Source organism: Prosopis cineraria, unplaced genomic scaffold (genome assembly GCF_029017545.1).
Source record: "Prosopis cineraria cultivar Desert tree isolate PC_DT_omini unplaced genomic scaffold, ASM2901754v1 PC12, whole genome shotgun sequence".
Taxonomy (NCBI): Eukaryota; Viridiplantae; Streptophyta; class Magnoliopsida; order Fabales; family Fabaceae; genus Prosopis; species Prosopis cineraria.
In genome coordinates, this window is record NW_026555343.1 from 38,257,179 (window position 1) to 38,271,554 (window position 14,376).

Here is a 14,376-nt window from a genome sequence, read left to right on the forward strand (position 1 = left end):
TTACCAGATAACTTACTCCAAGTTTGAAATAGGTCAATTTTCAAATGAATTTAAGGCTTTTAAATAGTGAAGTTAAGAATTTTCACATTCACTTTAAGCATTTTCAGTCATCATGACCAAATTATTTTTGCTAAAAAGTTTTTTATCCCGAGAGAGAGAGAGAGTTGTTGCAGGGCAAGTTTTTTGGCCACTGTCCGCCGGTGAGTTTTTCATCAAGGGCAATTTGGACAGTGAAAACTTTTTTAATTACAATTGAAAACTATGATCTTTAATTGAAATTACTATAATAATTGGTTAAAAAAATTGATATTTCTGTAATCAGAGGGCCTAAATTATTATTACCCTCCTTATATGGTCTTGATTTGTGATTTTTTCTATTATCTTTTCTCCAATTTTCTGACTTCTCTCTTAATTTTCTCTTCTTAATTCTTATCGAAACAAGAGTTCGCTCTCATCTTTTTCCCCCTTAAGAACGTCTCTTTCCGGGCAAGGTTAAGAATTATAGAAATGACAACTTATTTTAGAAAGAATGGCAGTTAAATTTTAAAAAAATTAATTAATTGAAGTTAAATCTCAACCAATTTTAAAATGTCAACAAAGCCCTTTTATCTTTCAGTAGTAATAGGTTTAATAAGAATTTGCAAAAATTTATAAGTTTAGCTTCTCATTTTACATTTTTATTATGATATATTTACAACTTATTTTTTAAATTTTAACAAAAATATAAATATTTATATTTAATATTGAGAAGTATAAAATTTAATAGTTTTAGAAATTTATAATTTCGGCTTTCTATTTTCAATTTTGTGTGATGTATTTGTTACTTGTTTTCCTAATTTTAACAGGATATATGAATATTCATCTTTAATATCAAAAATATTAAGTCTAACAACTTTGAGCATTTGTAAGTTGGGTTTTCAATTTTATAATTTTGTTATGAATGAATTTACAATTTATTTTTCATATTTTAACAGAAAACACAAATGCTTATGTTTAATATTAAAATATTAAGTCTATTATTTATTCTTTGCCCATTGCCTATTTATCAATCAAATAAATAGTTCATCCATTTCTCTATTGCCTATTGTTTATTTTTAGCTCTATTAAAATTTAAAAAATAAGTTACAAATGTATTATAATAAAGTTATAAAATTAAAAGTTGAACTTATAAATTTATGAAGATGTTATATTTATTATTACTAAAGGATTAAGGAACTTTGTCAATACTTTAAATTTAGTTGAGATTTAACTTAAATTAATTAATTCTCATAGAACTTAACTGTCATACTCCCTTTATTTTAATACACGCATTAATAGTAGATAATTTTTCCCCCTAAACTCTAGTTAGCATGCTTATATTTAAAAAGTGTAGATGGGCCCTTGTCTCTCCTTTTGTCATCAAAACAAAGTCAACTCATTAGCATTATATCCAGGACCGTGTCCAAGAATTTTGAGCCCCGTTGAAATTAGAGGGACCTATTATAAATAAGATTTATCAGTTTTTACAGAAAAGACATAACATTGGGTCTATATATTTTACCCAAATTTTACTATAAGTTTCTGTATTTTTTTTTAATATTCTATATTTTTATACTTTTGTTTTTTAATGTTCTATATCTCTACAAACACTGCTCATAAAGGGACCTAAAATATCAAAAAACAAAAGTATAGAGGTTTAGAATATTGAAAAAAAGTATAATGACCTATAACAAAATTTGGGCAAAATATAGAAATCTAAAGTTATGTTTTTTCTTTTTTATATCACCAAACTTATTAAAAAATTATAGTTATATCCTTAAAATTCTTTAAAAATACTCTTTTAAAAAAATAGAAGGTATTTTTAATTGAATTATACTACCTAATAAATAATTAATTATTTTTAAATTAATACTATTTTTTTATATTTACTTTTATTAAATAGAGTGTCTCATCTCTTGCGAAGCATTCTTTGTGAGTGGCACTTAGTTTCTATCATTGGCACCATATGTGCTCAATTTCTTGAATTATCTGAAACCACCTTAAGCCCTCTCTCTAGTGTTCTTTTGTTTTTCCTTTGTTGTTTTTGTTTTGTTTTTTAGCTTCCTTCATAAAAAAAAAATAGAGTGTCTCAATTATCGATAATGGTTAAGTGGTTATATTTTTGAACATTCAATCCAAAAAAAAAGCCTTATATTTTTAAAAAATATAGAATATAACTTTTAATTTTATTTTTCTTTGTAATTAATAACTATAATAAATTATTGCTTTAAAATTCAAACTATAATAAATATTTGTTTTAACTTTGTCTTATGTTAAGGATAAAAAAATTTAAAATTTGTCTTATATTAACAACTAGATCTAGAAGAAATAAACATGGAAGTTCATAGTCGGCTTTAGTAGTTTTATTGTCTTGATAATAGGGCCACCGCCATGTAACCAACCGTTTGTAGAGGAGTGTTCTTGGAGTGAGAAAAAAAAATTACAGCATGGAAAAGATTTTGTTGATATATTCCTCCAGTTTCTATTATATAAAACTTTTAACTACATCAAAATTTAAAAATAAAAAAAGTGGTTAATTTATTAAATTTATCTGAAATAAAATAAATTTTCAATTTTTAACTTTATTTAAATAAAAAATTTTGATATTTACATTGCATTCTCAATCATATTTAATGAATTTAAATAGGAGTAATATTAAAAAATATAATTAATAGTATATCAAATGTTTTATGTCGAGAACCAAAAAAATCCAACTTAAAACTGCCTTATAATAACCCCACGAAGAGAGCAACTAACTGAAATCAGTTTGGGACGCACTCTGTTTCCCTCCTTGCCTGACGTGTTATAACTAGCTTAATTAACGGAATTTAAATTATTTCCCCAAGTCAAATGCGGGCTAAGATTGTTTAATTTTGGCCTTCTGGTTAACCATGTAAATTCAAGTTCAACTACTGGTGAAATAACATCTGATGGTTCAACTAAATATTTTAATATAAAACCCATGATTCCATCTACAGATACAATCCTGATCTCCATCCAAAGATGAACTAAACAAAAAGCAAGTTCATATATCCATTTTGAACAATTCGACTTTAGAACTGGTCTAAAGAAGGTACTGGTTCTTCTGTGTTTCTTTTGGTACAATATGGCATATTTTGACCAAAAGCACAAGGATATTTTCTAGTCTGAAAAACCTTTCAACTCAAAACACAATTGCAAATGGCAGGACATGTTCTATTTGCATTACTTCAACTTGCTTTGACTCTTGCAATTATTGTTCATTCCCAGGATCAATCAGGTTAGCTAATAGCTAGTCTCATCGAGTTCATCTGACTGCAACTACATCTTCATGTTTCATGTTTCTTGCCACTTATGCATAAACTTTTTGCAGGATTCGTCAGTATTGATTGTGGGCTCGTGGATGAACCAAGCTACACAGATGAAACTACTTCCATCTATTACTCTTCAGATGCCAACATCATATCCACTGGAATAAGTCATAGCATATCACCCAAACATCAGATACAGACTCTCAAAAGGCAGTTCCGGAATGTTCGAAGCTTCCCAGAAGGAGAAAGGAACTGCTATACTCTTACTGCTCCTCAAGGAAGTAGCAGAAAATTTTTAGTGAGAGCCATGTTCATGTATGGAAACTATGATGGTGAAAACTCTCTTCCCAAGTTTGATATCTATCTTGGAGCCGATTGGTGGGACACTCTGGTGTTTCAGAATGCATCTGAGATAGTAACCAAAGAAATCATTTATACTGCCTTATCAGAATATGTTCATGTTTGCCTTTTTAACACCAACACTGGTATACCTTTCATATCAGTGTTGGAGCTCAGGGTTCTTGACAGTGAATTCTATCGTAGCTCTCTGGACCTCTTGGCTCGGCATGATTTTGGGTCGCTGGATGTTGAATTAGTCAGGTCAGCCATTAGGCCATGAATCTCCGATTAACAGAGAAAACAAGAATAATTCCATGAAATCAGTGTTTTTATGATTAAGTCTTCTTATCTTATTGAAAAGGAACTAAATTGCAAGAAAATATCTGTAATTGACTTGGAAATAAACCTATCATGAAAAGAGTCTTTCAATTTAGTGTTCGTTGATGTTTTACCCCTTTTTTGTTTTTTTTCTAAAGATACCCAGATGACTTCTATGATCGAATATGGACACCTTATAACACAAAAGACTGGAAACAGATAAATACCTCACTCCCTGTAGACCAAGGATCAACATCATCTGGTTTAATGACTTACCCACCATCCATTGTCATGAGATCAGCAGCAACTCCAGCTAATGCCGGCAACAACATGGAATTTAACTTTCTGCCTGGTTACAATGCATCCACATTATATGCATACATGTACTTTGCTGAAATTCAGAAACTCCAAGAAAACCAAACCAGGCAATTTGACATTTTCGTGAATGGAGACCTTCTCAAGCTGATATCAGTCCTTTCTACCTTATAACCATATATTCTCGGCTGTAAAACTTGAACCTTGGCTCAATATTTGGTTCAATGGAACGGGTAGATCAACTCTTCCTCCTCTTTGCAATGCCATAGAGATATATATGGAAAAGAATCTCTCACAAACACAAACACAGCAAACAGATGGTATGTTCATTGGCTGCAAGTTCTGTTAATATTGTCAAAATTAGCCATTGTTATTAATTTAACTTGACTGACTTGCTTGTATTATACAAGTTGATGCAATCATGAACATCAAGTCATTTTATGGGATCAAGAGAAACTGGCAAGGAGACCCTTGTACTCCACAGGCATACTTGTGGGACGGTCTTCACTGCAGCTATGATGGATCTGGCCCACGAAGGATCACATCCTTGTAAGTGCGACATAAAATAGTCATAAAAAGGAAAATGAAGATTTTATGGTATGAATTCATCATCTTCAAGAATAGTGATAAACTTTCATACCATTGTTCTTTCAGGAACTTATCCTTTGGTGGATTAACAGGAAACATAGCTCCAGACATTTCCAATTTGAAGTTAATTGAGTATTTGTAAGCTCTCAATCACTTAAATGAAAACAGTAACTTATAGTTGAGGATCTGTGAAGATGATTTATTATCATTTTAGGGATTTGTCAAACAACTATTTAGTTGGAGATGTACCTAGTTTCCTGTCTCAACTGCAGTTCTTAAGGGTTCTGTAAGTGCACTGTTTCAATTTTCATCAGACTTGTTAAATTCTTCATGAATACATGCATGTTCTAAATATTAAATTCTTCAAGAATACATGCATGTTCTAAAGGAAAAACTAAAATTCATATTGTTTGTCCATTGAAGAGACCTAGAAGGCAATCAGCTATCAGGAACAATTCCAACAAAACTTACTGAGAGGTCAAAGAATGGATCATTGAAACTCAGGTATTCTCTTTTTGATGTATCTATTTAGAATGAATTGCATTTCATTGCATCAACTCCGGTTAATGGTCATTTTGCAAATATCCCTTTCATTTTTCTTAAACGAAAAATTGGTTTCTTAAACTTTCACCCTTGAGCATTTAAAACATCTTTCTGTCAACGGGAATGCCACTCTATGCCCTTTCTCTTGAGCAAGAATGTAAAATGCAACCCCAAATTCCAAAATTCCCAACTCCCAAGGGATGATAATTTTGTATTTTTATTATTTATGTGAGTGTTAGTAAATGAAGTAAAGTTAAATGGCTTTATTTTTAATTCTCTTGCCTAAATTGGATATAAAACCCCCTAACATAGGATCTTGAGCATATAATCTCATAAACTTGTAAAATTTACACACGATCTCCCTAAACTCTTAAATTTGTGTAGGTAATCCATATTTTTTTTTGCATAAATAACCATCTTCAACTTTGCTTTATGCGTAATTATTCCTTCTGAATTTTAGGTCATGTGCATGTGTAGATGCTTTCTTTTGATGTGCATGCTTCTATTAGAGTAATTAATTAATCAATCAAGGAGAATAATCTACAAACATTTCAAATTTTACCCCTTGTTTGGTTAGGGGGCTTTTGAGGGGAGGGGAGATTTCTAAAGTAACTCCCCTCTTCTCCTAAACCAAATAAATAAAAAAAATATCATTAAAATCCCTGCTCTCCCCATCTTCACTATTGAACCAAATAAAGGGTTAAGGGAAATTCATTATTCAGTGTTGCAGTTCAAGGAGTAATATATCATATCTCAAAGTCAAGAGGAGCTTTATACAATCTAGCATTGTAATTTCTCTTCAATTTAAAAATGCTGGTTAAGCTCTTGCCAAAAAAAAAAAAAAAAACACAAAGAAAGAAAGAAAGAGCTCTGGTTAAGCTAATGCTCTATTCATCACTGGGTTTTTTTTTTTTTTTTTGGTAAATAGTGTGATATAACTTGTTCACCTTTCATTTTAAATGCAAGTTTTGGTGGAAATCCCAATATTTGCTCTTCAGAAGATTCATGTAAGAGCAGTAAGGCAAAGTTAGTCATTCCATTAGTGTCATCACTAGCTGGAGCTTTCGTACTGCTGGCAGCCACAATTACTTTCCGCATTTTCAGAAGAAAAACAGGTACATGTCTAAAGTATTGCATGGTAAAAATTCCTTGTAATAAGCAAGGAGGGAAATTTATTCCTTGGATAGAGAAGCTTTTAACCAGCAAAAAAAAAAAAAAAAGACAAATTTCTTTTAATAAGCACAGCCATTCTATTTACCAAAGAAAGACTGACAGTGTTTAGTTAAAAAACTAACGGGGGAATTTTTTTTGACTGCATGCTCTCTCTTCTCTAACAGTTTATATTTATCCAGTGAAGCTGAGTACTTATTCAGAAATAAATAAGGAGTTAGGGCTGAAGAAACAAAAATTCACATATGCTGAAGTTTCTAGCATTACCAACAACTTTGAAAAGGTTGTGGGAAAAGGAGCATTTGGAACAGTCTACCATGGCTTCATAAATAACACAGAGGTTGCTGTCAAAATGCTTTCTCCTTCAGCTCAAGGATATCTGCAATTTCAGGCAGAGGTACAATCTTATTATTTTCTCCAAGTCTTCATCATAAATATATCATTTCTATAAAAACTTCTTATCAACTAATTCTGCAGGCATTTATGCAGATTTTACGATGCCTTTAGATTGATTCAAATTGAAGAAATTACAACTTTCTGATTCACAGGCAAAACTTCTTGCTAAAGTTCACCATAAACACTTGACTGCTCTAATAGGATATTGTGATGATGGCACCAACGTTTCTCTCATCTATGAGTACATGGCTAATGGTGACCTGGCTAAGCATTTATCAGGTATTCGCTATATGATCCCTCAAGTCCATCAAAATTTTACTTCTTACAAGAAAGTTAGTATTATGCATTCCAAGAGCCCATATATAACTAAAAAGATATCTCAAGATGAAGTCTGAAAGTTGATTCAAAAATCTATTGTAGTTGTATACAACTGAGAATTTTTGTGAATCTTACATTAATGCAGAGAGAAATGTAAACATCTTGGACTGGAAACAACGGCTACAAATTGCAGTTGATGCTGCAGAAGGTTAGGAAAGAAAGAACTCATTTTTTGCCTTTATTTCCTTTCTTGATCCTTCCATTTATGCAGCAAAAGTAATTGGTTCACATTTAACTGTAGGCTTGGAGTATCTGCATAGTGGTTGTAAGCCACCAATTGTTCACAGAGATGTCAAATCCCAAAACATCTTACTGAATGAATATTTTCGGGGCAAAATAGCTGATTTTGGACTGTCAAAAATTTTCCCTGATGACAGTGATACGCATATATTTACTATGATAGCTGGCACCCCAGGTTATCTTGACCCTGAGTAAGTTTTTACCAGCTCTAAACTACAAAGCTGAATTATGTTTAGTTCTCAAATGTTGATGAGTGCACCCAAAAAAAAAAAAAAGAACATAGTTTGAGTTGCAGGTGTTTTATGTCATGCAGGTACAATATGTCAAACAAGTTGAATGAAAAAGTGATGTTTACAGCTTTGGAATTGTTCTGCTTGAGATAATTACAGGACAACCTGCCATAGCCAAGGCTAAAGAGAAAACTCACATAACCCAACGGGTTAATATCTTTCTTTCTGAAGGCAAGATTGATGATATTGTGGATTCAAGATTACAAGGAAACTTTGATATTGATTCTGCAACAAAAGCATTGGATATTGCAATGGCATGTGCAGCACCTTCTTCCCTGAACAGGCCAACAATGAGTCACGTAGTGATGGAATTGAGACAATGCTTGGCTATGGAGATGGCTCGTTTAATTCGCAGGCAAATTGATTTCTCATTTGGTGGAATTAGTGGACAGAGCTCTCTAGCTAGATAGTTACAATTTTAGCAAAGTGCTAAATATATCGTGTTCTTTCTTCTTTTTAGCATGGCACGTTAAGAGAGAGTTTTTTATGGAGAGGAATTTCATTCCTAATTATGAACAGACATAAAATTGTCTCTCTAGAATGATATGCGTTGTTTGTAAATACGCACGTGTGTGTATTATGTATATGCAGAGCATAGCACGTGCATATTTTATTTGCTTTCCCTTGGTATAAGGTTTCAATTTTATTTTTAAATTTTACAAAATATCTTTTAAATTCTTTAACTCTAATGCCATTAATCTCAAATGATTTTTTTTACACCAATCATTATTCTTTTAAAAAATTAAATTCAATATATTAATATTTAAGAATATTTTGTCAATATTTAAAATTTTAATGCCAACAATTTTTTTATTAATAAAACCAATGATAGCAGAGTTATATAATTAAAAATATGACTTATAAAAATTAAGAATTCAAAATGAAATTTTGGATAAAGTTTAAAAATTAAAAATGCACTTTTGCTCGATAAATAAATAAAAAAAAAAAAGAAGTATTTGGTTGCCGGATTTTGCCTATAGAAGAAAAGCCCACCAGCAGGCCCAAGCCTAACTTCCATATTCAAACAAAATGAAGTTACTTACTTGCCTCATATGATCCACCATGTCAGCAACTTCTCGCTTTGTAAGCATCAACTTATCTGACGTGGCATCGAAATCAGCACATGGTTGGCCTTCAGGTGTTAAGTGTAACAGAGGAACCAACGGATTAATGACAGAAACTTACAGAGTGTTATATTTTAAGAATATTATTTCAAGAACCATTTTCTAAATCTAAGTGAAGTCAGAGACAAAAGATTAATTTTTTGGATAAAATAATGCCCTCTTTTTTAAAAAATGTAAAGCATTTTTAATCGAATTTTACATTTCAATAAAGTAATTGCCTAATTTTTAACTAACTCTATTTTTTTATATTTGCCCTTATTAATACCTTATAATAAATATAAAGTTATTATCAATCGGAGCACTTAAAAAAAAAGACATAATTACACTTTAAAAAATTAAAAATGCTTTATATTTTTGAACATTCAACTCTTTAAAAATGTCTTTAAATTTTGAAAGGGGAGGAGTACCATTTACTTGTGTGTATATGTCAACAAAGTGCAAGAAAAATCAGCTGAGAGAATTCCTTATTGAAAACCACCAAAAAATTAAAAAGGATTGATAAATGAAGTCGAAGCCTAAAATTTCAATCAAATTTTCTCAAGAATTGAAAAACCAAAAAAAAAAAAAGTTTACAATATACATATGTCATATGCTACTAGATAATGAATTAAGTAGCTTATCTAATATATGAAGCCAACCTGGAGAACAAACTCCTATGACACAAGTATGTGAAGAATTTGATGAATTAAAGTCAATATGTGGCAAGTTGCGAAACCATACAAGAAAAATAAAGCAAATGAGCTCAGCAAAAGATATTTAGAATACGCAAATTAGTTGTGTGAATAAAAATAGATAGATATATCCATTTTTCTTGCTGCACAAAAACAGAAATATTTGTTAGATAGCTTTGCCTTTCAACAAAATTTCTATTTTTAGAAACCCCTCAACTACCCCCCACCAAATATAGCTTGCTTAATTTTGACCCTTTCAACGCCCCCACAGTTCTATCAAACAAAATATTTAATAAATAAATAAATAACATCCACACACCCCTTTTCAACCATAACTCCTTCACTTCAACCAACAAGTTCTTTACAAACTAGACAAGTTTATAAATTTAAAAAATAATAATAGTTCAATATTTATTCATAAAGTAATCACACATATATATATATATATATTATATACCAATAATAGTGGCCAAGTAAAAGGGAATTAATTCCTCTCAATCAAGGTCAAGAATTCAAACATTGTTAAGAGGAAAAAAAAAATCATGTTGTGAGAGCCACATTTAATTGGGATGTAACCATACTTAAATTTGATTCAATATAGTACTCCCTTAATCCCAGTTTAAAAGATAATTTTGGATATCCCAAAATATATATATAAGACAATTTGATAAAAATAAAATTTTATTAAATATACTTTTTTAATAATACCCTTTCTTCTTTATTATATTATCTATCTTTCTCTTTAAGGTTTAGTTTAAATAAGTTGGATATCGAAAGTTCATCAGGGCTAGGGATGCTTCCAACCTCAAACTACACTTATAAAAATACTTACAATTCACTCATCAATAAAATTTTCACATCAACGATAGGATCTAATCCAACGATTTTATAGATTATGATGAGTTGAATTTTTACCAACTAAATCAACTGTTGTTGGTTCTTTAAGATTATTAAATAAAAAGTATTTTTAAAATTTATATTTTTGTTTTGAAAAAATAATATTGTAATTAAAGTATATTTGATAAATTTTATTGGTACGTATAACTTTGTGTGAAAATATATTATCTTACAAATTGGGATAGAATGAGTACTGTATATGTATACATATATATATATATATATCAAATAATTGTATAAGCAAGACAATCAAGTGTTGATTAAGTTATGCTACGTCACAAAATTTAGTCATACCACCATGATAATTGAACTGTAGGACTTGACAAATTATTGATAACAAGGTTCTATATAACTTGATGATAAACCCATTATTACATTGTAAGCAACTAGATCATGATACCAAAAGGACCTATTGATTGGACAATTATTGGCCTCTAAAGTTCACCAAAAAAAAGGTAGAATTAAAGAATTCTTAAGGATGGCAGAGAGGAAAAAGGAAGAATATTAAATATGCATAGTTTTTATTGTCTGAGATGGAAATCAAAACCGCATGCAGAAACAGTAACACATAGGCATGTCCCGTAGAGTGACTATGCAGTGAAGATAAATATTCGAGTCTGATTAAAATAATACAAGTTCTGTGACAATAGCACAAAATACCTTATCGTTGTAGCCGTCGTTATCATCATAGTCATCATCATTAACAATATCATTAGGTCCATTTTACAGTTTTGATGACTTTGTAATGTTTAAAAAAGACAGAAAGAGAGAGAGAGAGAGACAGAGAGAGAGAGAGAGAGAGAGAGTGGTTTTGTTTTTTTTAAATATTGGACCTAGTGGTTATGACAAACACACAGGCCAAAAAGGAAGAATAATCGGAAAATACACGTGCTAAGCAATGGGTTTTTGGGGGTGGTTCTCAAGAGCACGCTTTGGGTTGAATCAAGGAGACAGGACCACAGACTGATCAGTCTCACGTTGTCTTAAGAGAATGTCTGTCTTGCATTGGTTAGCTAACATAAAAAAGCAAGCTAAATTCATTAAACAAAGATGAGGTTCAACAATATTAAGTGCTTATATCTGTTGCATTAAACTATTACTATAATTGAAAGTTACTATCACTTTCTAGAGTTCCCTTTATCTTAATCATAGGTGTTATAATTGCTTGGCCTTTTTGTATTCCAAAAGTTGATATATTTTTGAATCTCTTCCTTCCCTTCTTTCATCCTCACTTACAGTCTAATCATGTCCATTTAGCTTATAATAAGAAGACAAAATACAGTTCGCGCACGATATTAGTTATGGTAATAGTGAAATTCTACGCAAGTCACTGAAGTTGTGGCAAGGGAAACTAACATCACATATCATTCATTGGAATTTTCTTGCAGATTTTGGCATAGAAAATGAAAGTGATCATCTGCTATTGTTACTAGCTACAACATTAAAAGCAGATAATCAATCATGACTTCGAAGTTCAACGTTGGATGTGGTAGCTAGGGTTAAACTGCATGGGAAAAGAAGGGTTAAAAGAGAAGGCAATATTAGTAGGAGGACAATTCATAGCCTCGACTTTGTTTCCTAGACTCTCTAATGCCTTCACTTGTGATCTTAGAAACTTGAGGTAATTTGCAGCTTCATCAAGCATTGAAGCAGTGTCCATCTTGCTTCCACCAGGAACCAATTTCTGCAAAACCCTGATTCTTTCACTTATTCTCTCCCTTCTCAGCCTTGCAGCCACAGTTTGAGGATCTGTTGATATCCTCACATTCTTCCTCTTTGGCTTCTCCACCACCTCCATTCCTAAATTCACAGGCCTGTATGCTGCAGCCCTATATATCATCTCTTTCATTTGTGCTATGGCATCTGGGTCTGGTTCTTCCATGGAAGATGATGATGAATGGGGCTGCTTGAAATTGATGTTTGAAGAAGATGGAGGCTTGGAATCCCATCTGGGTCGTTTGGGTTTTGGTGGATTATTGTTGTTGTTCTCCTTAACGAGCCTGAATGAACTTGAACCACCTTCTTCAATGCTGAAGTAGGGATATTGATCTAAAGCATCATCAATGCTCCTTTTTGAACACTTGGCCTTGGTGGATTCTGCAATTTTTATTCCTTGATTTGCATAAAGATCTGAGGAACCTTGAGATAATGTTTCATGATCAGCGTTGGTAGTGCTCTCAGATTCACTTCCTCCATTGTTATGACTAAAGCTCCATAAGTTTGATCTTCTGCATTCAGATAAGATCATGGAGACTCCATCATCTTCTACAGATGCGTCTGTGTTGCTATTTGTAGCTGAGAACAAGCAATCCAGTGACTCAGCAGAGAAGGTACCATTTTGTGAGCCATTATTGACAAGTTGTGGATGTTGGTGGGCCATGTTGAATTCTGGAGGATCAAAATTACCAAATGGGTTATTCATTCTGTAAGATCCACCAACCCAGCTGGACCCACCTACTAGCTGTGATAGACTTGTCTTTGAACTGGTTCTAGCTGCTAATTCTGCTTCTGCTTCTGATAATTGAGCCATCTCTTTGATCACTTCTCTTTCAGAACTTGGATACAGGTGATGATGATGACCTGTTTGAGCCTGCTTCTGCATCTGTTGCATTGAATTATTAGGAAAGCTTGGATTCAAGTTTGCTTCAAGCTCTTGCTGCTCTAAATTGCTCCACAATATAGGTAAGTTCTCCGCAGCGTGTAAGGCATCCCAACTCAGACCATCCATTGATCAGTGCTCTATATAACTTCTGATATAAATTTCGAGACTTCAGAGATCTAGCTAGTGGAAAGTTCATTATGTGTCTGTGCATGAGTGTCTATATATTATATATAGAAACAGGCCCCATTTAGGCGTCAACTACATAAGGGAAATTATAATGATTAAGCGTTGACGGACTTACCAGTTCCAGATCCAGCTGCTGTCAACACCAGAATATGAATCCAAGAGCGAGCCAATTCAGGAAACTCGGTTTGAGTCTTCAATGCAAGAAACAGAGCAGAAGATATTGATACCCAACTCTTTGATACATATGAGTTTTTTTTGGTTCAGAATTTGTTGAAATCTGTAATGAAAAAAGAAAAACAACCAAAGCTTATGTCAGATTTGATAATTGAACTTTGAGTACTGGGCTATGGAGCGTCTGGTTGTTGTTTTTTTTTTTTTTTTTTTTGGGGGGGGGGGAGGGTCTATATCTATTTATCTGTGTGTGTGTGTAGAGAGGATGGGAGGGAGGAGTTTAACATTGACAAGATACACCAAAGAAGCAGAAGAAAGAGTATAAAAAGGAAAGAAGAAAGGATGTACCTTCATGAGTTGCCATGGAAGACCAGTAGAAGAAATGATGTTAGTTTGTTGAAGAGAAGCTTAAATAAATAGGAAGAACAAATGGTGTAAGCTTTCTATATAATAAGAAAAATATTGGTACTTGGACAAGATGCGTCAGGACACTATAATAATAAAGAAGCACTAATAAAATATTGTAGTTTTGAAAAAAGATAAGGCTTTTTGGGTCAGATGGGTAGGTTATGTGAGACTATATTTTGCAGATGGGGAGCATATGAATGAATGAATGAATGAGATTGAGGAATTTTTGAATCTCAAACTGATTAATTAATTGATTATTTTATGAGTTTATATCTCTAACTCTCTCTCTCTCTCTATGTTATTTTTAATTATTTGTATTCTTTTTAAGGAGGTAAAGGCTCTGACCTCCTTTTGGTTGGCTCTGTATATTCCAAGTTCTCATGCGCACTACAAAGTGGCAGTGAAAATTGCAGGGAAAGTGAAAGCATCTTC

General features: G+C 32.1%; 1 protein-coding gene and 1 pseudogene across 2 annotated transcripts; one reads left to right on the forward strand and one right to left on the reverse strand.

The window, feature by feature from the left end:
- The first annotated feature begins 3,032 nt into the window (after nucleotides 1-3,032).
- Nucleotides 3,033-8,497, forward strand: LOC129287909 (probable LRR receptor-like serine/threonine-protein kinase At1g05700; annotated as a pseudogene).
- Nucleotides 8,498-11,915: 3,418 nt separating this feature from the next.
- Nucleotides 11,916-13,900, reverse strand: LOC129287407 (transcription factor bHLH87). Of its 2 annotated transcripts, XM_054923551.1 has the most exons (3): nucleotides 13,885-13,900; nucleotides 13,481-13,642; nucleotides 11,916-13,327 (listed from the first exon to the last, which is right to left on the reverse strand). In XM_054923551.1, the coding sequence occupies exon 3, from the start codon at nucleotides 13,303-13,305 to the stop codon at nucleotides 12,052-12,054; it is 1,254 nt and encodes a 417-aa protein (XP_054779526.1). In that variant the 5' UTR covers nucleotides 13,306-13,327; nucleotides 13,481-13,642; nucleotides 13,885-13,900; the 3' UTR covers nucleotides 11,916-12,051. The 2 variants fall into 2 exon arrangements, with proteins under 2 accessions (XP_054779526.1, XP_054779527.1); XM_054923552.1 differs by lacking the exon at nucleotides 13,885-13,900 and having other exon boundaries at nucleotides 13,481-13,718.
- Between the last annotated feature and the right edge of the window lie 476 nt (nucleotides 13,901-14,376).

Excerpts from the sequence above, each read along its gene's own strand:
- LOC129287407 (XM_054923551.1), bottom strand. The coding sequence starts at position 13,305 with ATGGATGGTCTGAGTTGGGATGCCTTACACGCTGCGGAGAACTTACCT.